Source organism: Humulus lupulus, chromosome 1 (assembly GCF_963169125.1).
Source record: "Humulus lupulus chromosome 1, drHumLupu1.1, whole genome shotgun sequence".
NCBI lineage: Eukaryota > Viridiplantae > Streptophyta > Magnoliopsida > Rosales > Cannabaceae > Humulus > Humulus lupulus.
Genome location: NC_084793.1, coordinates 4126052 through 4151098, shown reverse-complemented (window position 1 = coordinate 4151098; position 25047 = coordinate 4126052). Strand labels below are relative to the sequence as shown.

The following is a 25047-nucleotide window of genomic DNA, read 5'->3' as shown; positions in this document are numbered from 1 at the left end:
CAGTAAATGAACCTGTGCTTGGGCATAATAAGTTTGTTCCAAACTGTCTCAGCGTAACCCACAGAATGCGCAGAAATAAGAGAGGAATAGAAGTGTTTACTATGAAATTTACCTCCCTTAACAGCTAGCATCAAGCTTCCCTCATCTATAACATGTCTCAGCCTCAATAATTTCTTGATATACCAGCTCATATCTTGACTAATAGGCACATTCCAAACGTTAAACTCTTCAAATAGATGGAACTAATCCACTTGACCCACAGGCAGTCTTGCTTGGAAGTAATCGCCCAAATAAAGTTAGCCATCAACGCCAAGTTCCATTTCTTACCCTCACGGAAACCAATACCACCCATCTTTTTAGGGAGACAAACATTTTCCCACGAAGGGAGATGCATCTTACTTCTATTCCCATTAGATCCCCAAAGAAAATCCCGACAGCTCTTATCAATGGCAGCAGTAATCTTGGAAGGAAGAATGAATATACTCATCCAAAAGTTCCTAATACCAAGCAAAACTGAGTGTATAAGTTGGGCACGACCAGCAAAAGACAAGTTTCTACTCGCCTAACAATTAAGCTTCTTGTTCAACTTATCTAGAATCACCCCACAGTCTGAAGCTTTCCACTTGGTAGGCTGAAGAGGAACCCCCAAGTACTTCAAAGGAAAGGAGCCTTCTTCCATTTGCAACAACTCAAGAATCTGAGCTTTGATGGAATCCTTCACCCCTCCAAAATAGATATGGGATTTAGATTTATTCGCAGAAAACCCAGTAGAATCACAAAACGCAGAGAAGGCTTCATAAATCTTACTCACTGAACTGACATTACCTTTACAAAAGATAATCAAATCATCTGCAAAACAAAGGTTAGTCAACCTAAGATGTTTACACAAAGGATGATAACCAAAGCCTTTTTTGTCAGAGTAATGTGCTAATAAACGAGTGAGGTACTCCATAATGAGCACAAACAAGAGAGGAGACATGGGGTCCCCTTGCTGAAGGCCTTTTTCCCCTTTGAAAGAGCCCTGAATTCTCCCATTCATTAACAAATTGTAGTTGGTACCTTTTAAGCAAACTAGAATCCAGCCAATAAATCTAGAGGGAAAACAAAGATGTTTAAGCAACTCCTCCACAAAATACCAATCAACTGTGTCGTAAGCCTTACTCAGATCAATCTTCATTAAACATCTAGCTAAAATATTATTTCTAGTGTACCCTTTGAGGAGATATTGGAATATCATAATATTATGAGCTAGAACTCTATTTTTTATAAAAGCCCCTTGATTACTATGAACAAGGAAGGGAAGCACTTTCGAAAGTCTAAAGCAAATCATCTTCGATATACACTTATAGAGAGTGTTACAACACGCAATAGGACGATAGTCACTAGCTGAACTCGGATCAGCAATCTTAGGAATGAGAGAAATCACAGTTTCATTCAGATCCTTCGGCAAGTAACCATCCTGAAAGAAATCCAACACAGCAGAAGTAATTTCAGCACCAATATCAGACCATAACCCCTTAAAGAATCCCGAGCCAAAGCCATCCAAACCAGGACTCTTAAAGGAGTGAATGCTAAATAGAGCCTTCTTCACATCACTCTTGGTAAAAGGTCTCAGAAGTCTGACTTGGAGCTCCAGAGACAATCTGTTTCCCTGAAGAAAACAGCTTTTATCAATCTCCATTGAAGCCAAATTTCTCCTCCCCATAAAATTCTTGAAATGAGAAAGAAAATGCTCAACAACTTTAGAGTAATCCTCTTCTGTTTTGCCTCCTATTGTGAAGGAAGAAATTCTATTATCAACTCTTCTTTTTCGCATAAATGCATGAAAAAATCTAGAATTATCATCACTAAACTTAATCCAATTAAGTTTACTCTGCTGTTTGAGAAAACTGGCATAACGGCTCTGCATTACTGAAACATTGAGTTGAGCTTGAGTAACTGATTGATACAGAGACAGATCTGAAGGATTAGAAGCCAAAGCCTCATGAACTCTACTATATTCCTCCTTGGCCTCCCTATAACTCAAAACAATATCACCAACCTCCTCTCTGTTAAACCTCTTCAAAATATGCTTCACCCGATACAATTTCTGGACTACCTTGCAAAGACCTCCACCAGAAACAACTGGCGCATTCCAACAGCGAAGAACAGCTTCTCTGTAGCCTCTATACTGCATCCAGTGGTTACCAAAACGAAATGGGATAAATCCCACCTTGTTAACTTCCTGATTACGAATCACATAGAAACTATGATCAGAAATGTAGTCCCATTTGAAGCGAGCTTCAGTTTTTGGAAAAACATCCAGCCACAAATCATTAATAAACACTCTATCTAATTTAGAGAAAATACGGTCTCCTGCCTCCTGTTTGTTCGACCACGAATAGAGAGCTCCCTCACATTTAAGTTCCTCAACTTGGCCTAAAGCCAACCAATCTTGAGCATCAGCTATGTCCTTAGCAAGGACTTGTCTCCCACCAATCCTATCTTGGTAGCTAAACATGGCATTAAAATCTCCAAAAATTATCCAAGGAACCTTTAATTGGCCAATACTAGCTAATTTATCCCAAAGATGTTTCCTCTCCCCCATAGAATTGCTTCCATAAACCACTGTAGCGAAGAAAAAATCCTGCTGGCCACTCACTTTGATCCGACAATGAACAAGTTGGGGATCTTCAAGTAAAATATCAACCTTCACAAAATTAGTTTGCCAAACAACTAAGATCCTACCATAAACAATAGGACTAGAAAAGTAATCCCAATTATGAAAATTATTCTCAAAAACTTCTTTAATTTTCTCATGTTTCAACTTAGTCTTAAAGAAAGCTCCAAAACCAACCTTATTCTCCTTACATATACTAAGAATAGCATTTTGCTTATCTTTTTTATTCATACCCCTCACATTCCACCCTATCATATTGCAAACTTCCATCACTTGATTGGGATAGAATTAGTAACCAAATGACCAATCCCTGAATCTTGCAGCACAGCATATCCATTGCCCGAAATAGCCTTGCCCTGAGCTAAATCAGACTTGTGAACATTTGCCACCCCTTGTCTAGCACCTCTCCTTTTGGGAGTAATCCAGCTTCCTGCAACCTCAGAATTCCCTTTTCCAGCTTGCTGAGTAACTTTTGAGTTATCCTGAACATCACTACTACCCTTTGAAACATTTTGCTCTGGAGAACTACTGGCCCTCTCTTCCTCTCCAATATTAGATGCATTACACGCTCTGGGATCAGGACTAACATACTCAGAGGGTTGTTGAATCTCCTCCTCTGCATTGAATATGTTCTTGTCTGTACTAGCACCATTCTCAGTAGTAGGTTTCTTCCTCCAACTCAAACCAGTATTCTTGTTACAATTTGCCATAACATGACCTAAATTCGAGCAGGCAGCACACTTAGAGGGAAGCCATTCATACTCCACCAATTGTTCAGTTATTTGATCCCTTTCATTAATAAAAGAAATAGATTTCGGAGGATGATCCGTAATCTCCATATCCACCAATATCCTCGCATATTTCACCATCGATCTACTTTGCGTCACTTTATCCACCATAACCGGCCTCCCAATTGTGCTCACCATAGCACTGAGACAATTGGTTCCCCAGTATTGCAAACCCAAACCATTCAGCCTAATCCAAACCGGTACCGACTTGACCATTCTCATAGAGTCCATATCTGGTGTCCAAGGACGAAGAACCACCGGTTTTTTTATCAAAATGTATAACTCCCGTTTCCAAAATCAGATCCCGTGTAGCTTCATCCCTGAAATTAACAAGGGTAAAACCTGAATGCATTCTCACTATCTTATCAACACCCAAGCTGCCCCAAATTCTCTTGACAAATCCTTCAAATACTCGAAAAGGTGGGTTAGCTCCCAGGACAATGCAAACAATCGCATTCTTCCAAAACGAAGCTTCAGTCTCAACCTCCTCCATATCTAATCGGGCCACAACTTGGTCACCCAATTTCATAGGTTCAGTAAAATTCAGACGAGTAGAGGGCGTGGGTACCTGGTTCGACTTAAACCTACTCCACACTTCCTTAGCTGATCTCTGGAATTCAGAACCCTCCGCTTCCTCAGCCCAACTCACCGGGGTAGGAGAGGAACGGTTCGCACTTCCAACCCGCTTCACCTCAACACCACGTTCCAGCTCCAGTTCATCACATGGATCATGAAATTCATCATCAGGTAACAGATCAGATACCTCAACTTGGATCGAAGGGAGGTCGTCCACCACCTCATCGGGAATCAACACCGGCTTCGATATACCTTTCTTCATCCGAGCCATGGGAAGAGAGAGAGAGATATCACACGACAATATAGTGCTTTTTATAATATAAACAACTAAGTGTTGACCGAACTAAGTCCGTTGATTAACTCAACTAAAATAGTGTGACTGATAAGGTCATTTTTGTATTAATATTTGTTAAGTTTTTCTATGCTTGGATGGTGTTATGATAGCATTTTTAATAGTTTTCACTAAGTTTCGTGATTCTACAACATATTTTCTACGTTGCGTTTTATGATGATAAATCTGACATTTTGATGGCAAATGTAGTTAAAATAAAGTTTTAGGAGTATTCAAGGCTTTTGGGATTGAAATGTAGAAGTGGTGGCAACATGGAAGCTTTCTAAGATCAAGAATTAAAGAATTTTGAGGTAGGCCGCGACACTTTAAATGGAAATTGCAATGTCAGAATTTTTTTCTTCCAGACAGGCCGCTGCGCGAAAATTTCAGGCCGCTGCCTGAGGGGCAGATTTAGGCACAGATTTCGTTCTAGGCCGCGGCTCGCGACGTCGTTTTCAGATTTTTTGTTTCTTTTTAATTAGAATTTAATTGAGACTATAAATAATTATTAGGGTTAATTTTAGATTAAGTTTTGATTACGGTTTAGAGAGAAAAAGAGACTCTGAAGGGGCTGGAAAGAAGACTACAACGCGACAACAATCTTGTTCATCCATCTAGTTTCTTTTCTTTCCTTAACCTCTATAATTTTAATTATAATTATGTTTGTGATTATGATTACAATTATGGAGTAGAGTCTTTTTAGGTTAAGGGTTAATTCAAAACCCAAGACATGAATTCTTGATTATTGATAATGAATATTGTTCTTCAATTTCTCTCAATATTAGATTGTTTATATTTTTCCAATTGAATATTATGAATTTTGTGATTTCTTGTTAGGTAGCCAACTAATTAAGGTTTTACATTGTTCAATTGTCATCTTAGAATTACTACTCATCTAATAGTTTAGGATTCTAAGTGTATGTGATAAATTGCAATTGATAGTTAAGTCAAAAGAATTATTGATTGTGATGAAAAATAGAACCTAGGTTAAATGAATTATATGCTTCATTAATTTATTGCCTATATTAACTTGTTTCCATAGAACTTAATGATTTATCTAAGTTAAATAGATTGTATGCTTCATAGATTTATTGCTTAGATAAAAGAGTTAATTATTGAGCGCTTCGCCTTGATTACTTATAATAGGGAGACTGGGATAATTGACTGCTTCAGCGTGTTATCTGCGGGGTTAATAGTTTAATTGAGAAATTAGAATAATATTTATTATCGTAATCTAAATCTTTATTTTGCTTTCTAATTTATGTTATTTAATTTTGCATTAAAAATCAAAATCCCATTTTAAGTTTTAGAGTTAATTATTGAATAATAAGTTGAACAATAGTTTTCGTGGGTTCGACTTGTACTTGCTATTATACTGAAATAATTGAAAGTATTGAAAGAAAAATTATTGTTAAATTTGTGTGGTATACGACAGCCATCATTGACACAATATCGTCATGGGAATCACTAATTCCAATAGTGAAAGAGTGACTATTAATGATAAACACCATTATTTAAAATAACATATTAAACTAGACAACAAACAATGAAACTAAAAAGCACTTAACAAAAATTAATATGCAAAAGCAAGAGAAAATCCCAACGAACCAAGTCCTCGACTACCATCAACCTCTCCAATGTACTCTCCAACAACCAAACCCGCCCACACATGCCCAAGACCTCTTCCCACCTTCCTCCTTTGAGGACTGCAGTACATTAACTAGCGCCTAGAAAACCTTGGATGCACAGACCAGTTATGTAGACATACCGGAGACGTCTTACGAGAAGAATGGAATGGATATGCAGACCAAAACTAGGGAGCCATCGGAGACGACCAATGAGCAACGAAATTTGGCAAACCTCCTCTTGCAACTTTCTTGCGGCCAAAGCCCCCACCCAAGCCTAAACAGAGGCTGGGTTTTTCTCCTCTTCAATTAATTAATCTTCTAATTTTGCTTGTTTTACTTGATAATTTGATAAGTTTATATATGAAAAAAGGTAGAAATTTAATAAAGATAGTAACGTATGTAAATTTGGTTAATTTAGTTAAATAGTTTGGTATTTAGTTTTCCAATATGAATTGGACTTTGACCTTTTAATTTGGATTATGGATTTTAGAAAAAAAAAAATCAAATAATTTTATTTTTTCATGTTGACATTTAAACAAAAAATGTTATAATTCTTTTTTTAGAAAATTAAAAACAGATATAATATAATTTTATAAAATTTATAACAATTATAAATATAGGACATGACTATAATGGTGCACAGTTATATCCACTATTACGGTGAATCGTATATTTTTGCACACGTGTATAAATTATGATCTAATTTTATTTATACGACAGTGTTCATTATAGTCACATCAAACCTCCTGCAAATTTTTAAAATATTATTTCAAACCTTATTTTCCATACCATAAATTATTCAAATTTTTTTGTAGGAGTTTTGTTGGACTTGTGTACAAATATACTATTCATAATGGTATTGTATTAAAAAAATGAGAATTTACTCATTTGGTACCCTTTGTGTTTTTGTAAAGTATCGTTCTGGTACCTTCTGTTTTCAATAATGCTCACATGGTACCCCGTATTTTGGTATCCTAATTTATAAAATTTTGTCAATATGATCAATGTCAGCAGTTATATATAATTTGTAGCTCGTATGATTAAGAGTAATTTAATTAAAATGGTAAAATTTTATTAATTAAATTTGAGTTTAGGGTACTAAATATATATAATTTTAAAATACAGGGTACCAAATATGTATGATTTTAAAATACAGGGTACTAAATATGTACGATTTCAAAATATAGGATATCAAATGAGCATTATTTATAAATTCATAATACCAAGATGATACTTTACAAAAACACATATACCAAATAATTACCTACCCATCAAAAATTTATAATTTTTTTTTCTTAAATCCAAACATAGCCTTAACTTAATTATTTGGGCCAATACAATACTTGATCCAATATATGAGTGTTATGTTACAGAGCTCGGCCCAAATTATTTGATTCGCTGTTAGTCTCTCTGCCAGAAACCCTAGTTCTCCTCCATTCTTATAGTCTCCACCTCCATAACCATAAACACCGCAAAACCAGAGAGAGAGGGAGAGGGCAAAAATGGTGTCAGGATCAGGGATCTGCGCGAAGAGGGTCGTGGTGGACGCAAGGCACCACATGCTCGGTCGGCTGGCGTCGATCGTGGCGAAGGAGCTTTTGAATGGTCAGAAAGTGGTCGTGGTTCGATGCGAGGAGCTCTGCATTTCGGGAGGTCTCGTGAGGCAGAAGATGAAGTACTTGAGGTTTCTCCGTAAGCGAATGAACACCAAGCCTTCCCATGGTCCCATTCACTTCCGTGCTCCCGCTAAGATCTTCTGGCGTACCGTTCGTGGGTCGGTTCAGTTTTTGCCCTCAATTTTGCTCTAAGTTCAATAATGTAACGTTTCGTGTTTGCTGAAATCGATTTGGGTGTCGTTTTTTCGCTGTGCAGAATGATCCCACACAAGACTAAGCGTGGCGCAGCTGCACTCGAGAGATTGAAGGCCTATGAGGGCGTTCCCGCGCCATATGATAAGACCAAGAGGATGGTTATCCCTGATGCTCTCAAGTAAGTATTTTTATTTGATTTATTCAAAGCTTGGTTTTATTATTTGATTGTTTTTGTGATATGGGTTTTATTGAAAATGTGAATTTAGGGTGTTGAGGCTGCAAAAGGGCCACAAATACTGCTTGTTGGGTAGGTTATCATCAGAGGTTGGATGGAACCATTATGACACCATCAGGGTAAGCTTTGCTTCTTAAATTATAGTTTTCTGTCTTGTTTATTGAGCTTATGAAATGAATATTAATAACATAGAAACCAGCTTGATAGAATTTGGATTGGACTTACTGACAATGTAGATTGTAAAATGATATTATCCAGACTGTAGCACTAGTAAGTCAGATACTTGGTGATAATGTTTGCTTAAGATTTTAGTAAGATATCTAGATTTTGCTTAAGTTTACTTATCTTATTTAGTATTTTCCTGTCTTGTTTATTGAGCTTATAGAAATCATCTTGATGGAATTTGGATTGGACTTATTGACAATGTAGATTGTTAAATAAGTAAGATACTTGGTGATAATGTTTGCTTAAGATTTTAGTAAGATATCTAGATTTTGCTTTGGTTGACTTATCTTATTTAGTATTTAGCTTTACCAAGATATTCAAATTAGTAATTATGATAGCATTTTAATGCTTAATTAGACTAGCTTAATTCATCTGTAACTGTAAGAATGTATTGGGTGTTGACCGAGTTTAATTGACCAAAAAGTGATGACTTCTGTCATTGTTTCGCCAGTGGTTTTAGTTCCAATAATCTGGGATTCTTGGGCATGTAATGTAATATTAAAATGTGAGGGAGAGATTCATTTTCTGAAATTTCTGTGTGCTCAGGAACTTGAAAAGAAGAGGAAGGAGAAGGCTCAGCTGTCGTACGAGAGGAAGAAGCAGCTGAACAAACTTAGGTTGAAAGCTGAGAGTGCTGCGGATGAGAAATTAGGTTCCCAACTAGACATTATTTCTGCTGTCAAGTACTGAATATTTACCAAAAACTAGTTAGGTACCTCCAATTTTGTTAAGGTTTTGTCTTTGTGTTTTATCCAATGATTTCATATTTCTAATATTTTTTAAAATGAACGGCCACCTTGTTATCTTTTGTGTCTGACTAAAACCCACTTCCATTTACTTGTTTGTTTTTACTATCTACTCACTCAGAACCCAGCTCTTTGGTTTTGTGGTCTTTAATTCTTCATTAAAGAAAAGCTCCAAACTTGGTTATTTGGTCATCTATTCCTATTGAACTCACTCTACAGCCTTTTGGCAATCAATATTGCTCTATGTAATTTAAAAATATTTAAGAAAATAAAAAAATTACATGGATGGATGTTGTAAATTAATGAAGTGACATTGATAGCGAATTAAATTTAAATTAAATTGCATAAGTGATCAGATGTGGGTGAATTATAGGTAATACAAAATGTGATGATCTTAGAATAAGAATTTAGAAAGTGGATTTGAATAGTTGATTAATGTACAGAAGGAATACACTCGAGATAGATATGAACAACTTTGATGTTTATGTATATTAAAGATTGATAAATGACTATGCATAAGAAAAATATATCCATATCTTATAAACTTATATTTATTCATCAAATTAAATTTATTTCTTACTATAACTATACCTGAGATCAGTCAATAGAAGACCAAACAATCACAAAGGGAAAAAAAAGAAGCACTAAAATTTAATTTCAAATATAAATTTATGAAAAAGAGTAAAAAACTATAATAAATTTATTTAGATATTAAATGTTATTTTTAATGCAAAAATTATAATTTTGCGTTATTTCGGTGATGAGTAATAATATAAATTGAAGTATTAGGAAAAAAAATTAAAGGGGAAAAAATAGTTTTATAATTCTATTGAAATTGAGGTGCACTTTCTAACATTAAAAATTTAAAAATAGAACTAAATGATTTAAAATTACACGCTTTAATTATTTTACTTAAAATAAGTATGTAATAATTTGTTGTATTTTATTTAGAGTTTTTTTTTCTTTCTTTTTTGGTTGGTTAAAAATAATGATATAGTGTCCATAAACGAATTTAATTAATTTTTGTATAAATAAGGTTTAAAGTTGAGATTAAACAAATGTCGATATGTCCGAGTGGTTAAGGAGACAGACTTGAAATCTGTTGGGCTTCGCCCGCGCAGGTTCGAACCCTGCTGTCGACGATTTGGTTTTAAACACTTTTGTTGAGAGATAAATATTATTAGTATATTCTAATTTTATAAAGGTGCTGTAAATGTTTTTTTTTTATTTAAATAAAAATTTAATAATTAAACATAAAATTGTGTTTGTTGACTTTATTTTTATTTATTATTTTTAAAAATTTTAATTAAAATTATTTAAATTTTAAAAATAGAATTTTTTCACTGTAAATTTTTTTTAAACTATTTTCAAATTTTCGTTTTTTTTCTCCTCTTCTTCACATCATCACTTCATTTTGTATTGTTAAACAAAAAATAAAAATAAAAATTATTAAATACATTTGTTATTTTTGTTTTTTAAAACAAAAAAAGTTACCAAACATATTTTCATTTTAAAAAAATAAAAATAATATTTCCATTTTTGTGTTTAAAAGATTCAAAAACAAAATTTTTACCAAACACAACCAAAACTATCACATAAATTGTTGATGTTTTTTGTTTGGAAATACTTTAGAATATTATATAATTTTTTCTAAAAATATAAAATTTATTGATAATATTAATCAATAACACAAAAGTCAAAATAATTTTTTCTAATAATTGTTTTTTCTACCTACTAGTAATTTATACATTCTTATCTTTGTAATAAGAACGAAAGTGTATATGGTAGTATAGTACTTTTTATCATGTGTAACATACTTTCTATATAGATATATAGGAGTTTTCACTCTATTTTTTTCATGACGATGTTCATTGTAGTTATAGTAAATCTCCTGCAAGTTTTCAAAAAATTCTAAATAATTTACAGTGTCAAAAACAGATTTCAAACAACTTATTGTACGCATACTTGTTTTTTATTTTATGCGTGTAAAAGTAGTTATTTGAACTTTGTTTTTGTTACTATAAATTATTCAGAATTTTTCGAAAACTTACAAGTTGTTCATTATAACTACAATGAATACCACATGCCCATATAGACAATGTTTTGTATCGATAAGATAAAAATGACTACCCTAGCCTACCACAAAACTTCTCAATAATAATAATTTAAATAATTTTATATATTAAAATTTAGTTTTGATTCATCTGTCAAAACATAAATAGTTGCATATTTGACTTTATAAAAAAAAATATTTTAAAGATATGATTTTTTTATGCAATGATTGTGTTTGGTAAAATTTTTGTTTTTGAATTTTTTAAACACAAAAATGAAAATATTATTTTATTTTTGTTTTTTTATTTTTAAAAAATAAAAATATATTTGGTAACCATTTTTGTTTTTTGTTTTTCAAAACAAAAAATAATAAACGTGTTTGATAATTTCTATTTTTATTTTTTGTTTAACAATATAAGGTGTTGATTTGAAGAAAAAATGAAAAAATGAAAACTGTTTAAAAAAAATTTGAAAGTGAAATTTTTTTATTTTCAAAATTTAATAAATTTTAGTTAAAATTTAAAAAAATAATAAATAAAAATAGAGTTATCAAACACATTTTATGTTTAATTTCCAAATTTCTAATTAATTAAATAAAAAACTATTTTTTTAAGTGTTACCAAACAACTCTAATATTAAAAAAAAATCAATTTCTTTGTAGTTTTTGCTCTAGCCAACATTATCCTGACATTTTGTCGATACTTTCAAAATATTTTGGCATTTTTTTTTATTCTTTTGATATTTACTCTCTAATTTATGGACCAAAATTGTCAAGTCTTGTTCAATCCTAGTATCATATTACAAAATGATTATTTGTTTGCTTTAATGAAAAAAAAAGTAAGTAGTTTCCTTTGCACAAAAGATAGCATTAGAACCACAAACAAATATTTGGGGAGTAAAGTATATAAATAAAATTGAAAGCAAAGCCAAAAGAAAGAGCTACATAAGATAGCATAATAGTAATAATAATATCATTGTGCTATAAATGCTCATGCGGCTTTCTTAAGCATCCTATGCATCTCCCACTATTTCTACTAATTTAGTCCTCTTAAACTTCAATTACAAGCTTTGACTTTTAATGTTCATAACTTTCCTCCTTTTTTTTTCCTTATTATAAATATAATATTTATATAGGGAACGACTATAATGCATTCTTTTTTTTGCAACACCGGTGCATCCTTTTTCTATTTCGGCATCTGAATAGTCATAATTCCAAAAAAATTTATATGATGATGTACATTATAGCTATCTAGAACATCCTACAAATTTTCAAGAAATTCTGAATAAATTATGGTACCGAAATAAGGTCTAAACTGTCTGTTGCACGCGTGCCTGTTTTTTTGTGTACGCGTGTAAAATTTGACAGTTTGAACTCTGTTTTCGACTTCGTAAACTATTCAGAATTTCTTAAAAATTTGCAGGATATTCTAAATACTTACAATGAATACCGTCATATAAAAAATTTGAAATTATATCTATCCAAGTGCCGAAATAGAAAAAGGATGCACCAGTGTTGTAAGAAAAAGTGATACATCGTAATCGCTCCCTCTATATATATATATATATATAATCAAATCTCTTTTTCTTAGTGAAAAGGCAAAAAAAAAAATCCTATGAATATGAGTTGTATTTAAGGTAATTTTCTTGTCTCATTGAGAAAGTTCTTTTATTAAAATTCAATTTCAAAATGGTCTAATTGTTCTCTAAGGCTTTTTAAATCTTGAATTATACTAAAGGAAAATTTTGTGAGAAAAAAGAGGAGAAAACAAATAGAGAAAAATGGTTTCCTAAAATTTTGTAACATATATTTTTTTTTGAATATTTTTTTCTTTTTTAATATATTAATAGTTGTTTTGAATTTTATAAAATTGTACTATATTTAAATTTATTTTTTCTATATTTTTAATGTGAATCAAAGTAAGAAGAAATAAAATAAAATCCTTTTAAATTATTTTATCCAAACATAATGTAATTTCCCATCTCCTTGATAATGCATGAATTCATTAATTTATGCTTATGCAGCGTTTTAAGAAAAAAAATGTTGTTATATGAACACCAATTTAATATCCAAGCCCATATAACTATGTGTTCTTCAAAAGAAATTCTTTGCAATAGCTTAAGTTATTCTCTGTAAATTAGTTATTTTATAAAGTATTGATAATGATTACTATTGGTGTAAAATACTATAAGGAATAAGGAGTTGATATACTATTATTGATGTAATTTAATATCGGGTTCAATATTTAAGATATCGCTAATCGGTGTTGGACACTTTAAGTTATCAAATAATAACTACTATTGGTGTCAAACACTACAAAGAGTTGACATACTATTATTGGTGTAATCTAATATCAGGTCCAACAAATTTAATAAGTATTATTGAGATATGACTAATGGGTGTTGGTCACTTTAAGTTGTCAAAAAGCAACACCCTGAACAACTATAATAATAACTTTAAGAGTTGTTATTTGGCACCTTAAAGTGCCTAACACCCTTGAGATGTCGTCTCATGATTGGTTAGCGATACCCCATAATTCTTATTAAATTTAAAAAAGTAGGATCCGATATTAAATTAGACCAATAACGATATCGGAGCTCCGCAATTCTCTAACTTTAAGGACTCGTTCAACATAACACACCACAAGGTGTTGTACCTAGTAATAAAATAGAACATTAAAGGGAGATGACATGATAGTGTTAGAGTACACGAGAATGGTGGTGTGGTGTTTTTTTTTTTCTTACTTAGTCTTCAACCGAAAGTTGGCTATCGTCCTCAGAAGACTACTTTTTCAACTGCTACAAACGTTAATGGTAAAAACCACTGCTATACTACTACTACTACACTACTGGTTTAGTATATCTTAAGCTACTATTTACAACCAATCATAAATCATTATCATAATTGCCACTCCTACCTTGCCTCTGCCTCCTCCATCATCACCTCCTTCCCTAACGAACTTTTCTTTCTTCTCTTTACGTCTTCAATATATATATACACACACACACATATATATATATATATGAAGAAAGAAACCACCTTTACTCATTGCACTTTCAGCAAATTGTCACTCCCACCCTAAGAAACAATCATTTTCCCTCAACCCCAGTTCCCTTTTTCTCTTTCTTTCCCCTTAATTATTCCTGTTTCTACGCTCACAACGGTAAAGATCCATTTTTTGTTTGTTGGGTATGTCTTTTTGGTCTCTCTTGTTCTAGAGGACTACTTCATTTTCAAAGCTTCTGATACTTCCATGGACCAGAGGAGTTCCTGGGTGTTTTTCATTTTGTTTTCTGGCTTTTGGGTAGTTGCTTTCTCTGATATTCAAGATGGTATGCAATTTATTTTTTTTAATTCTCTTTTGGTAATTTAAGTTCTTTTGAGAGTGAAACTAATGCTTGATTAATCATAATGGGGTATTGCTTTTTCAGGTTTCTTGAGCTTATCTTGTGGTGGAACTTCAAATTTTACTGATTCATCTGGTGTGTCATGGATCCCAGATAGTGAATATATTAACTCAGGCAACATAACTACCATTAATTATACACAAAACAACTTCACATCAACTGTTTCAGCTCGGTATTTTCCAGTTTCCAGAAGTCGAAAATGTTATAGAATACCATTAAAGAATACATCTTCTTTGGTTCTTGTCAGAGCTCAGTTTGTGTACAAAAACTATGATGGGCTTGGGAAGCCTCCAAAATTCTCTGTATCACTTGGAACAGCCATTGTTAGAACAGTAGACCTCACCAAAAATGATCCACTGATAGAAGAGTTTGTGTGGCCAGTTAGTAAAGAGACGCTGTCGTTTTGTTTGCTTGGTGTTCGACGTAAAGGCTCTCCTGTTATTTCCTCACTCGAGGTTCGACCACTTCCTCAGGGAGCTTACACAAGTGGCGTGGAAGATTTCCCACGTAAGTCTCTCAGGAAGAATCATCGAATCAATTGTGGTTACACAAATGGCTCTCTTAGGTATGAACTTTCAACCTCCTTTTACATAATAAATGCTATGGTTTTGGCAGTTTTCTTTAACTGGGTTTCTCTAAAATCAGGTACCCTTCTGATCCGTACGATCGAATATGGGATTCTGATCAGAACTTTACACCATTTCATGTGTCAACTGGGTTTAAGATTCAGCACCGTTTCAATGGCTCGGAAAGTCTTAAGGAGAGTCCCCCACCTGCCATTCTTCAAACTGCCAGAGTCTTGGCACGAAGAGATGTTTTGGCGTACAACTTGCCTCTTGATAAGCTTGGTGACTATTACATCATCCTCTATTTTGCTGGGATTCTTCCTGTTTTTTCTTCTTTTGACGTGTTGATCAATGGAGAGGTCGTACAGTCAAACTATACTGTAAAAACTTCAGAAGTTAGTGCTTTACATTTTACACGAAAAGGACTAAAAAGCTTGAACATCACACTCAAGAGCTCTAGCTTCTATCCTCAAGTCAATGCAATTGAAGCATATGAGATTGTTGATATTCCATTTGAAGCTTCATCAACCGCAGGTAACTGTACAGTGTTTAATATACATACTTGTACTTTATGAGATGATTCAAATATTTGATATTTGGTTAACTTTACAATCTTTTTCAGTTTCGGCTCTTGGGGTTATTCAGCAATCTACTGGTTTAGACCTGGGGTGGGAGGATGATCCATGTTCTCCTATATCATGGGATCATGTTAAATGTGAAGGAAGCATTGTCACATCATTGTAGCTATACATAAAACCTTTTCAATTATGCTTTTCTTTTCTCTCTTCTTTTTTTTTTTCATTTTGGGTTTTGAACTTAATGTTCTTTCTCTTTTTAGGGAGCTTCCAAACATAAATCTGAGGTCAATTAGTCCAACTTTTGGTGACTTACTGGATCTTAAGACACTGTAAGGCCTCTCACCATTCTTCTCTTATTATAGCAAACATTCAATTACTTGTACTATTTTCCTCATTATATCCAAATATGCTGGTTTTTTGTTTTTATTCCCAGGAATTTGCACAACACTTCACTTAGTGGTGAAATTCAGAATTTGGGTAGCTTGCAACATCTTGAGAAATTGTATTTTCAAACCCTTAATAAACTCCAATTTTTATTTTGCTCAACAATCTAAGACAATTATTGAATCAAGTATTATTGGCAGGAATCTGAGTTTCAATCGTCTAACATCCTTTGGTTCCGATTTGGAGGGCTTAGTTAACCTTCAAGTTTTGTGAGTTTTGTTTCTATATTACCAAGAGACACTTGTTCTCTGCCGTTTTTTCACATATTTTCTTGACAATAATTCAATAATATTGCATTTTTTAGAGCTGTTTTTCTTTTTATATTCAGGGACTTGCAACACAATAGATTACAGGGGGCAGTTCCAGACAGCTTGGGAGAATTAGATGACCTTCATTTATTGTATGCAATTTTCAGAATTCTTATAATACAAACTCTTCTCTTCTGATCTCAATAAACCATGTTGATAACTGCTTGACATTCTATTCAGGAATCTGGAAAATAATAGGCTTCAAGGTGCTCTTCCACCATCTTTGAACAGAGAAAGTTTGGAAGTTAGGTATAGAATTTACATCTCATATCTTTCATGATTATAAATGCTATTGAGTTTCAGTATTCTGATGTACCATTTTCCTTCAGAACATCTGGAAATCTTTGCCTTTCTTTCTCTGCAATGGCTTGCAACGACGTGTCGTCGACCCCTTCTTCAATTGAGACACCCCAAGTTACCATCTTAAACAAAAAGCAGCACACTTCTTCTGTGTATAACCATTTAGCTATTATACTTGGTGTCACTGGGGGAGCCTTGCTTGTTCTACTCTGTATCTCAGTAGCAATATTTTTCTACGTGAGGAATAAGAGAAGTGCTCATGATGTCTCATACGCACAAAGTACGTAAGACTATGCAAGCCCTTTTCTCACTTGAACTTAACTATTCTTGCATTTACGTGATCATTCTTTCTTGTCATTTAAGGTATTGCAGCCGACATTCGAAACTGGAATTCGGCTAAAGTTTTCACTCACAAAGAAATCAAAGCTGCAACCAACAACTTCAAGGAGGTGATTGGCCGTGGTAGCTTTGGATCAGTCTACTTTGGAAAGCTACGTGATGGAAAGCTTGTAGCTGTGAAAGTTCGGTTCGATAAATCCCAGCTTGGAGCTGAATCTTTTGTCAATGAGGTTCTCTATCTGAACTCCATACTGAGATTGTCAACTCACGTCAGATCTGTTTTAGGCTATTTACTATAATATAAAGTTACTTTAACTATCAAGTATGCAAATAATATAAATAGACACAAGTAGTTTTTACCTGGTTCAGCAACACAGTCCATGGAGTAATGCCTAGCCGTTGAGCAATTCAATTTGCAAGAGATTTTATATACCAGGACTTGAACAAATAAGGGATCCTCCTCAACTTCTTTTAATGCTTACTCCAATATCTTGGAATGTTTCAGGTGTGTCTCTTGTCACAAATTCGCCATCAAAATCTTGTGACTTTGGAAGGATTTTGCTACGAATCAAAGCAGCAAATACTTGTTTATGAGTATCTACCCGGTGGATCATTGGCTGACCATCTTTATGGTATGTTAACTGTTAAGCAATTTGAATCCACTAAAAAAATTCCATTGATTCAATTTCAGTTAAGTTGCAGGGTATCCTTTAACACATATGAAGTTTATTTCAGGTCCAAAGAGCCGAAAAGTTTCGCTGAGCTGGGTTCGCAGACTGAAAATTGCAGTTGATGCTGCTAAGGGTTCATTTCTTTTCCATACTATAATTTCTGAGAAAACATCTATAATAGATCAAAGCTCTGATATGCAAACTCTCTTCTTTTGAAGGACTTGACTATCTGCATAATGGGAGTGACCCGAGAATTATACACCGTGATGTGAAGTGTAGTAACATCCTTTTGGACGTGGAGATGAATGCTAAGGTTTGTGATTTTGGCCTCTCTAAGCAAGTGACTCAGGCAGATGCAAGTCATGTGACCACTGTTGTCAAGGGGACCGCTGGCTATCTTGATCCCGAGTAAGATTTTCTTTCAAATTTTTCTGCTCCTGAAACTATGATATATGCTCACCCCTACTAGGAATCTGAGAGTTAAAAACCAGTGACATACATAGCATTCCTCTTTATTACTTTGATTGTTGTTGACCTTGTATATAACAACGATATGCAGATACTATTCCACCCAGCAGTTGACAGAGAAAAGTGATGTATACAGCTTTGGAGTCGTTCTTCTAGAGCTCATTTGCGGGCGAGAACCATTGACTCACTCTGGAATTCCTGATTCGTTCAATTTGGTTTTATGGGTATATAAAATCAACCTCAAAGTCCCCCATCTCTTTTTTCATCATCTTCTTCTTCAATTTGAATCAGGGTATTAGTTCTACCCTGTTGTTGTCTATAGTAGTCTGACATTTGAAGAGGTTTTGAATTGAAAAACTGCAGGCCAAACCATACTTACAGGCAGGTGCATTCGAGATTGTGGATGACAGCTTGAAGGGAAGTTTCGATATTGAAAGCATGAGAAAGGCAGCCTTGGTTGCCGTGAGGTCTGTGGAGAGAGACGCATCACAGAGACCAACCATTGCACAAGTGTTGGCTGAGCTCAAAGAAGCTTACAGTATTCAGCTGGCATATCTTGCTTCTCGCGACATGTAAGCTCAGATGTCTGGTCAGAGATTTTGGCAGCATCCAAGAGACATATACCTTACAAGATACAGTTTTCTCTTCCTCTTTTTTTCTTCATTTATTTGAATTATATGCACACACACACATACACACAAAAATATGAAAATATGAGAGCCAAGAGCAGTTATTCTGTAAGGAACACTTTCTTAATCTCCATACCAACTTCTGCTTTCTGAGTTTCATGAGTTAGATTAGTTATAAGTTTACAGCATATGTGTATTCATTCTGTTTATAGCAGCAGTAAAATTATCTTTCTGTAATGCACTTTTAGTATGCCCTTAAGACGTGAAAATTTATAGAAAATATTTGTGTGATCTTGAAAATGTAACACCAGACACATAGTGAAGATGTGTTTTGGCTTTGCCATAAACATAAAATGAGATCAAATCCAATCAAAGTAACTTTGCTTTCCCAAATTATAAAAGCTATAACTATAGTGGATGGTTATCTAACAAGTGATTGTCAATACCACCCAAAGATATAAACCATGGTTGATTTTCTTTGTATTCTATATCATGATATCTTTTGTCTATATTCAAGGAAGTCCAAAAATTTGTATAAGGTTTTGTCTAGCTAGAGTACCGGCGTTGCAGGTAAAGGAATAATGCTGTTGAAGCAGCCACCGCATAAGGAAATATAGTCCAAATTCCCTGTTTGATTACACAACACAAGTCAGATCCACATAATTGAAACTTTTAACAACATGGTTTTAACTTTTAAGAGATAAATTATATTTGCATACCACAACCGTTGCGACAGTAGCAAGGGCAAACAATGGGCGCTCTCTCATCAAGAATCCTATCCCCAGCTGTGCTCGGAAAGAGAATAAATGATTGTTAGTTCTCCATTCATGACAAATATGTACAACAGAACATAAGAAAAAACTGCCTGAAATTGAAATTTATATTAAATGTGTTAAACATAAATTAGTCATAGCCTTCATTTAATTAACCCTTCAGATACACTAGTGTATTAGTACTCTCAACAAAATGTCATATATTCAATCTGAGGCAATTGGATTTTAATCATAGCTGAACTGACCTGAATTGAAAGAGTGACCAAACCACCACCACAAACTCCAGCAAAGAAACACTCAGCAGATATTCCCTGCTTACCCAAAAAAACACATCACTGCCAGGGCTTGAGCATAAATATTAGACCAGGTGAAATGGGACAACAGCTTCTCATTTTTCTTTTTTTGTGTGTGTAAATTAATTTATTGATTGTAAAACTATATAAAAAACAAGCTCAAATGGTCAATTAGTCATTGATCACTAACCGATGCCCCGGCCAAAAATGCTGTTGGATTTCTTACTCCAAGGGAAAATCGTTCAACTGCAGACCATATAAATGAACAACCATGTTACAATATCCATAACATGGATTAGTTTTTATCAAACAATGTCAAGGATGAAAAGAATTGAGAGCTCACCAAAACCAATGAGATTGCCATATTTTTGAACAACACGAGTTATGCTCAAAGCTTTCTCTTTGCCAATCCCTAACTGCAGTCACCATCAAGGTTAGAATACATTATTAATGTTATAGTAAGTTGAAACCAACCAGAACTAACCTTTGAACAAACATCATCAGATGCCCCAGACTGCTTGAAAAGCTTTCCAAAATAAAATGGTATTAAGTCACTAATGCACACTCCCCTAATAACTATACAGTGTCAGATTGATTTTTCAATATAAGAATATCACCTAAAATGGTAATGGCTAAAGAGCTACAAGTGAAAAGTTTCATCAAACATATTTAATAAAAATAACTAATTGCATTAGGAAGCTAACCAGTACACCCAAAAAATCGTCGATGTTATGTAACCAGCATTCCTAGAAAAGGACTCAGCAAGAGACTTCCATGACCCATCCAAAGTTAGCATCCTTGCTATAGATATCCCAACCTGAATCATTTACTATAAATAAGAATTCAGGCATACAAGGGAACCATGAAACACACAAATTTTACTAAAAGGAGCAAGAAAATTTCTTGAGCTTGTGAAACAGAAGTACCAGAACAGAAGACAGACCCAGATATTTAAAGCTTCTTCACTGATGAAAAGACCACAAGCAGCAGCCATAAGCAGCCAAAAGTAAATCCACCTGCAATGAGATTAAAGCGAGATTAACCCCATACTTCAAAAGCATGAGACTTAACCCAATTTTTCCTTTGGGAATACATACCCTGGAGCATATTCTGGCAGAACTATTCTGTATCCAAAAGCTTTAAAGGTAAAGCCAACAGGTGCTGCGGCCATTGCTGAAGAAGATGAACTATCTGAAAGAAACTGAAATCCAAGAGACGAACCAATAGCAGGCTGCTTCGCCCCAATAGAGACGATTGTGACAGTTGCAGCTATGCCCAGTGCAATGGCTATTTTAGCCAGAAATGAAAATTCAAAATCAGTGCTAGCATCTTTCATGTCTCCAAGGACAAGATCAGAATTTATATCATGTATGTCTGCATTCTCTTTAGATACTTTAGCCTTGTAGTTTTCGACATCATCCTGTTGATGACTTCTTGTCCTGTGAGTTCAAAATGAAAGTTGTATCATCATTTTGAAGTTAAGTAGAACGAAAAGCTGATAGATTGTAAGAAAATCATCTAAGACTAGACATTTGAAGTTGAAATTCTTTCCATGATACTAAATAAGTTTTCTTTACATGTTACAGTGCCCAACATTGTAGGATTTAGCTAAGGACCCTTAAAGAAGTATAAAACTAATTTTATATGTAGATTAGAGTTAACTCAATAAAACTCTCTGAAGCTTTTATTGGAAAGTGAAATAAAGAAATGTTGTCTTCAATCATAGAGTAGTGACTCAAATAGCTTCATGTATGGATTCTTTTTTGTTAATGGCAAAAAAGCATTAAGCATTTTCTTGCTCCTGCTCCACTGTTTTCTCAGCAAACAAACACCAAAAGGTCAAAGACTAAAGTTACCTGAAAGTTTGTGGTGTAAACGACTGAACAGCAAGCTTACATCCATGTTCTCTTGTAAACAATCTAAGTCGGACAAGGGAACAGCTTGAGTGCCTAACAGGTGATCGTTTAGAGGAGATGGGAGTCTCCATAGGTCGGAATAGCGATGACCCATGTGTCAAAACCGCCATTGGAGACATTTTCAAGCTCTGCAAGAGTAGTGTTAGAGCCAGTAAAAAGAGGTCGCAGCAGTAGCAGCTACGGAGGATGACAGTGAATGCTACGGATGAGGATTAGGCTTGGTTCCATGTTGTTGAGTAAGTGAGTGAGTGAGTGAGTGTGTGAATGGCCAAAGGGCTACGGCCGCATGGATATGCTTTTTGATGCCAATGACCTCGACCTCAACCACAAGCTCTTCAAACCTTGAGTTTGTGGCTTAGAAAGTTAGACTTAGAAACCTCAACTTCATTTTTCAATATCTTAATATAGGTAATCTATCCATTGGTTGATCTCTTTTATCAAGATACACTTTTTTTTTTAATTCCTTGATACTTTTATTTTTATTTTTTAATACCTTGTAATTATTTGGTAGCTTATATTCAAAATTCAAAATTAAATAATTAACTTTGAATTTAAAACACATATAATTGAAGACAATTTAGTTATATTGATAAAATTTAAATACAGAATACTAAATATATATAATTTCAAATTACAAGTTACTATCTTTAGATAAAATAAAGGGTACTAAATAGGTATTCGCCTACATTCTTTGCTTTGACAGATTATGTTAAAAGTTATTTTTATATAATTTGTTAAAGAACTTTTTAATGTATAATAAAATTACAATAAATAAGTTTTTTTTAGGGAATAATTGATAATTAGTAATTTTTAGTCCTACTTATGTGTTTTATGTTCTACACTAATGGACATATGTGATTTGTTTTTTCCAGTCTCCATAGATAAAAAAAATGTTAATTTTATTAATTTCCTTAAATGTTTCCTAACTATTTTTAATTATGCAGGCCACCAACAAAAAGTTCCAACAACTAACCAACACAACACAATTACAAAGGAAGAGTAGTACCCACAATAAGATAAAGAGATGCACAAAAGAAGACTCCTTTCTTTAACTTATGCTTCACAATCATCGATGATTGTGATATTAGGAGTGTTCATAAAACTGCCCACACCGCACCACACCGTATCATAATTTGCAGTTTAGAACCCTTCGCGGTGCGGTTGCAGTTTGTATTTTTTCCAAACCGCATGGTGCAATGCGGTTTGCAGTTTTAAATTTTATAAATGCGATTCAAACCACACCGCACCGTATTATTATATATATATTTTTTTTCAATTTTATAACATTAAATGCATAAATATTTATATAGTATAATATAATATACACAATATCTAGAAAGAAATATAATGTTTCATAGGATGCTAACACATATTCTATTTTAATCTAAATATATTCCTCCTTAATTAAAATAATATTTACTTTTATATTATATTTTTTATTTGTTATTAGTTTGTTATATTTTTATTGTTTTGCTTAAAGTTTATTATCTTGTTATACATTTAATTATTTTGTTAAACACTCTATAATTATGAGGTTTATTATGAATCTTTCTTAATTATAATATTTAATTGTTAAATTATTTGGCGATAAGTATAAACCACCAAAACCGCATCGCACCACACTGCATTTTTGCAGTGCGGTTTATGTGGTTTGAGGTCTATGCGGTGCGGATTGTGCTTTGGAAAATTGTTCAAACTGCATATGCGGTGCGGTCCAAAAAATTAGAGAAAAACCGCACCAACCACACCACTAATGTAATGCCCCAAATTTCCTAATAAGGTTTAGGACCTTGATTAGGAGGCCGAGAGGGTCATAATTGATTTGTTATAGTATTTAATGATTATATGCATGTTTACGTGAATTATATTATTATATGATGGTGGATGCATGCATATGGGAGAATTTATCATTGTGAGGGTATCTTGGTAATTTGGCCACTGTGGGCGTAATTGTATATTTTGGGTGCATGATTGTGATTAATTAATATAGCCACACTATAAGGTGGATTGGTTCGAGCTATCGACATGAGACGATCATGAGATGTAAGTGTTCGGTCTAGTCATAACGGGTTTAAGTTCGGGGCTCTGGGTGAGTCTCGGGGTGAATTTAATGATTAGAGCATTACCGGGAATTAAAGGGTAATGAGATATTATTTAATGGAATTTGGGAATATTGAGGATAGCGGGAATTGGAGAACGTTAATTATAATTAACGAGATAGGCGGGAAATGACGATTTTACCCTTGGAAGCTTTTAAAGGGGTTTATTTGGCTTAGGGGCATTATGGTCTTTTGACCCTAAGGATTTATATCAGCTTTTAAGTGTTGGAAGGCTGTGGAAATACAGGGGAAAAACAGAGTCTCTCCTTCTTCTCTCCCGATAGATTTTCTTACTCTTTTCTCTTTGGATTTTCGAGCTCAGTTTGAGGAATCGAGCCAAGGAACCAAGCTTAGCCAAGCTAGGGTTGTGCTCCACCATTGAAGAGGGTGTGTTTCCAAGATTAAGGTGAGTTTCTAGCCACTAGAACTCTTGGTTTTACTCTGTTTTATAAGTTAAGTTTCAGCTGGTTTTTGGGTTGGAAACTTGGGAATTGGTTGGGGTTTTGGCTAGGGTTCTTGGGGTTGTGGTCCTTAGGACATGTGGAGATGGTATTTGGGAGTTAATTTGATGTTTGGAAGCTTTTGGTTTTGGGTTAGAAATGGTAAAATCGAAGGAAGGAAAAACTGGGATTTGGCTGGCTGAAGGTAGCGCTACAGCGCCCAGTGTAGGGCGCTATAGCGCTACCTGCAGGGAGTTTGGGCGGTTTGTGTTTCTACCTTGAGCGCTGGGGCGCTAGAAGGGCAACGCTGTAGCGCTCCCCTGTTTCCTCTTAACCCTGTTTTGGGTGTTTTTAAGGGCTTTTGGCTTGGGGTTTCAATCCTTAAGGCCCGGGATCGAATCTACTCACCGTATGGGCATGTTTTGAGGTCCCGAGAGTGGGGTTTAGGTTAAGACCCTATCTTTGGTAATTTTCATTAATTGGAGATTGTTTTGGTTATGACTAGGTGACCGCTAAAGGATTAAGGATCGATCGTTCTCAAGGGTCGTTCTTGTTTTAACCTCTACTCGAACCGGAGGTAAGAAAACTGCACCCTGTGTATATGTGACATGCATGGTTATTATGATGCATGTTAGTTGATTATTATGTATGACATGCATGGCTATTCTTGATGCATGTTGGTTGACTATTAAATGTGACATGCATGGCTGTTATTGGTGCATGTTGGATGGCTGGATATTGCATATGATGCATGAGAAACATGTGAT

The 25047-nt window shown here is 34.1% G+C and overlaps 3 protein-coding genes, 1 long non-coding RNA gene and 1 other non-coding gene across 5 annotated transcripts; 3 read left to right on the top strand and 2 right to left on the bottom strand.

Annotated features, from left to right (window-relative positions):
* The first annotated feature begins 7365 nt into the window (after positions 1-7365).
* On the top strand, positions 7366-9090 carry LOC133783100 (large ribosomal subunit protein uL13w-like). Its single transcript, XM_062222639.1, has 4 exons — positions 7366-7756; positions 7855-7971; positions 8060-8147; positions 8800-9090. The coding sequence occupies exons 1-4, from the start codon at positions 7485-7487 to the stop codon at positions 8941-8943; spliced, it is 621 nt and encodes a 206-aa protein (XP_062078623.1). The 5' UTR covers positions 7366-7484; the 3' UTR covers positions 8944-9090.
* A 969-nt stretch (positions 9091-10059) lies between these two features.
* On the top strand, positions 10060-10141 carry TRNAS-UGA (transfer RNA serine (anticodon UGA)). The gene has a single exon. It is a non-coding gene; the product is annotated as a tRNA-Ser (tRNA).
* A 3951-nt stretch (positions 10142-14092) lies between these two features.
* Positions 14093-19000, top strand: LOC133783075 (probable LRR receptor-like serine/threonine-protein kinase At5g48740). Its single transcript, XM_062222612.1, has 16 exons — positions 14093-14381; positions 14481-15021; positions 15102-15556; positions 15645-15762; positions 15861-15929; positions 16034-16102; positions 16185-16253; positions 16373-16444; positions 16533-16601; positions 16682-16932; positions 17016-17221; positions 17497-17623; positions 17727-17795; positions 17881-18070; positions 18222-18354; positions 18494-19000. Exons 1-16 carry the CDS (start codon positions 14303-14305, stop codon positions 18704-18706), a joined length of 2730 nt encoding a protein of 909 aa, XP_062078596.1. The 5' UTR covers positions 14093-14302; the 3' UTR covers positions 18707-19000.
* LOC133783094 (uncharacterized) lies at positions 16416-17501 on the bottom strand. Its single transcript, XR_009870768.1, has 2 exons — positions 17352-17501; positions 16416-17242 (listed from the first exon to the last, which is right to left on the bottom strand). It is a non-coding gene; the product is annotated as an uncharacterized LOC133783094 (long non-coding RNA).
* Positions 19001-19113: 113 nt separating the features above from the next.
* LOC133783085 (uncharacterized) lies at positions 19114-22108 on the bottom strand. Its single transcript, XM_062222621.1, has 10 exons — positions 21682-22108; positions 20923-21264; positions 20769-20841; positions 20530-20642; positions 20310-20394; positions 20169-20241; positions 20016-20071; positions 19778-19843; positions 19479-19544; positions 19114-19386 (listed from the first exon to the last, which is right to left on the bottom strand). Exons 1-10 carry the CDS (start codon positions 21858-21860, stop codon positions 19306-19308), a joined length of 1134 nt encoding a protein of 377 aa, XP_062078605.1. The 5' UTR covers positions 21861-22108; the 3' UTR covers positions 19114-19305.
* Positions 22109-25047: the final 2939 nt, after the last annotated feature.

Bases quoted from the DNA above. Each gene is read 5' to 3' on its own strand.
- LOC133783100 (XM_062222639.1), top strand. From the start codon at position 7,485: ATGGTGTCAGGATCAGGGATCTGCGCGAAGAGGGTCGTGGTGGACGCA. The intron at 7,757-7,854 runs GTCGGTTCAGTT...TTCGCTGTGCAG, and splicing joins TTCTGGCGTACCGTTCGTGG to AATGATCCCACACAAGACTA. The intron at 7,972-8,059 runs GTAAGTATTTTT...ATGTGAATTTAG, and splicing joins GTTATCCCTGATGCTCTCAA to GGTGTTGAGGCTGCAAAAGG.
- LOC133783085 (XM_062222621.1), bottom strand. From the start codon at position 21,860: ATGTCTCCAATGGCGGTTTTGACACATGGGTCATCGCTATTCCGACCT. The intron at 21,265-21,681 runs GTAACTTTAGTC...TTGAACTCACAG, and splicing joins TTTACACCACAAACTTTCAG to GACAAGAAGTCATCAACAGG. The intron at 20,643-20,768 runs GTCTGTCTTCTG...TAAATGATTCAG, and splicing joins AAGAAGCTTTAAATATCTGG to GTTGGGATATCTATAGCAAG.
- LOC133783075 (XM_062222612.1), top strand. From the start codon at position 14,303: ATGGACCAGAGGAGTTCCTGGGTGTTTTTCATTTTGTTTTCTGGCTTT. The intron at 14,382-14,480 runs GTATGCAATTTA...TTGCTTTTTCAG, and splicing joins TTTCTCTGATATTCAAGATG to GTTTCTTGAGCTTATCTTGT. The intron at 16,254-16,372 runs GTGAGTTTTGTT...TTTTATATTCAG, and splicing joins TTAGTTAACCTTCAAGTTTT to GGACTTGCAACACAATAGAT.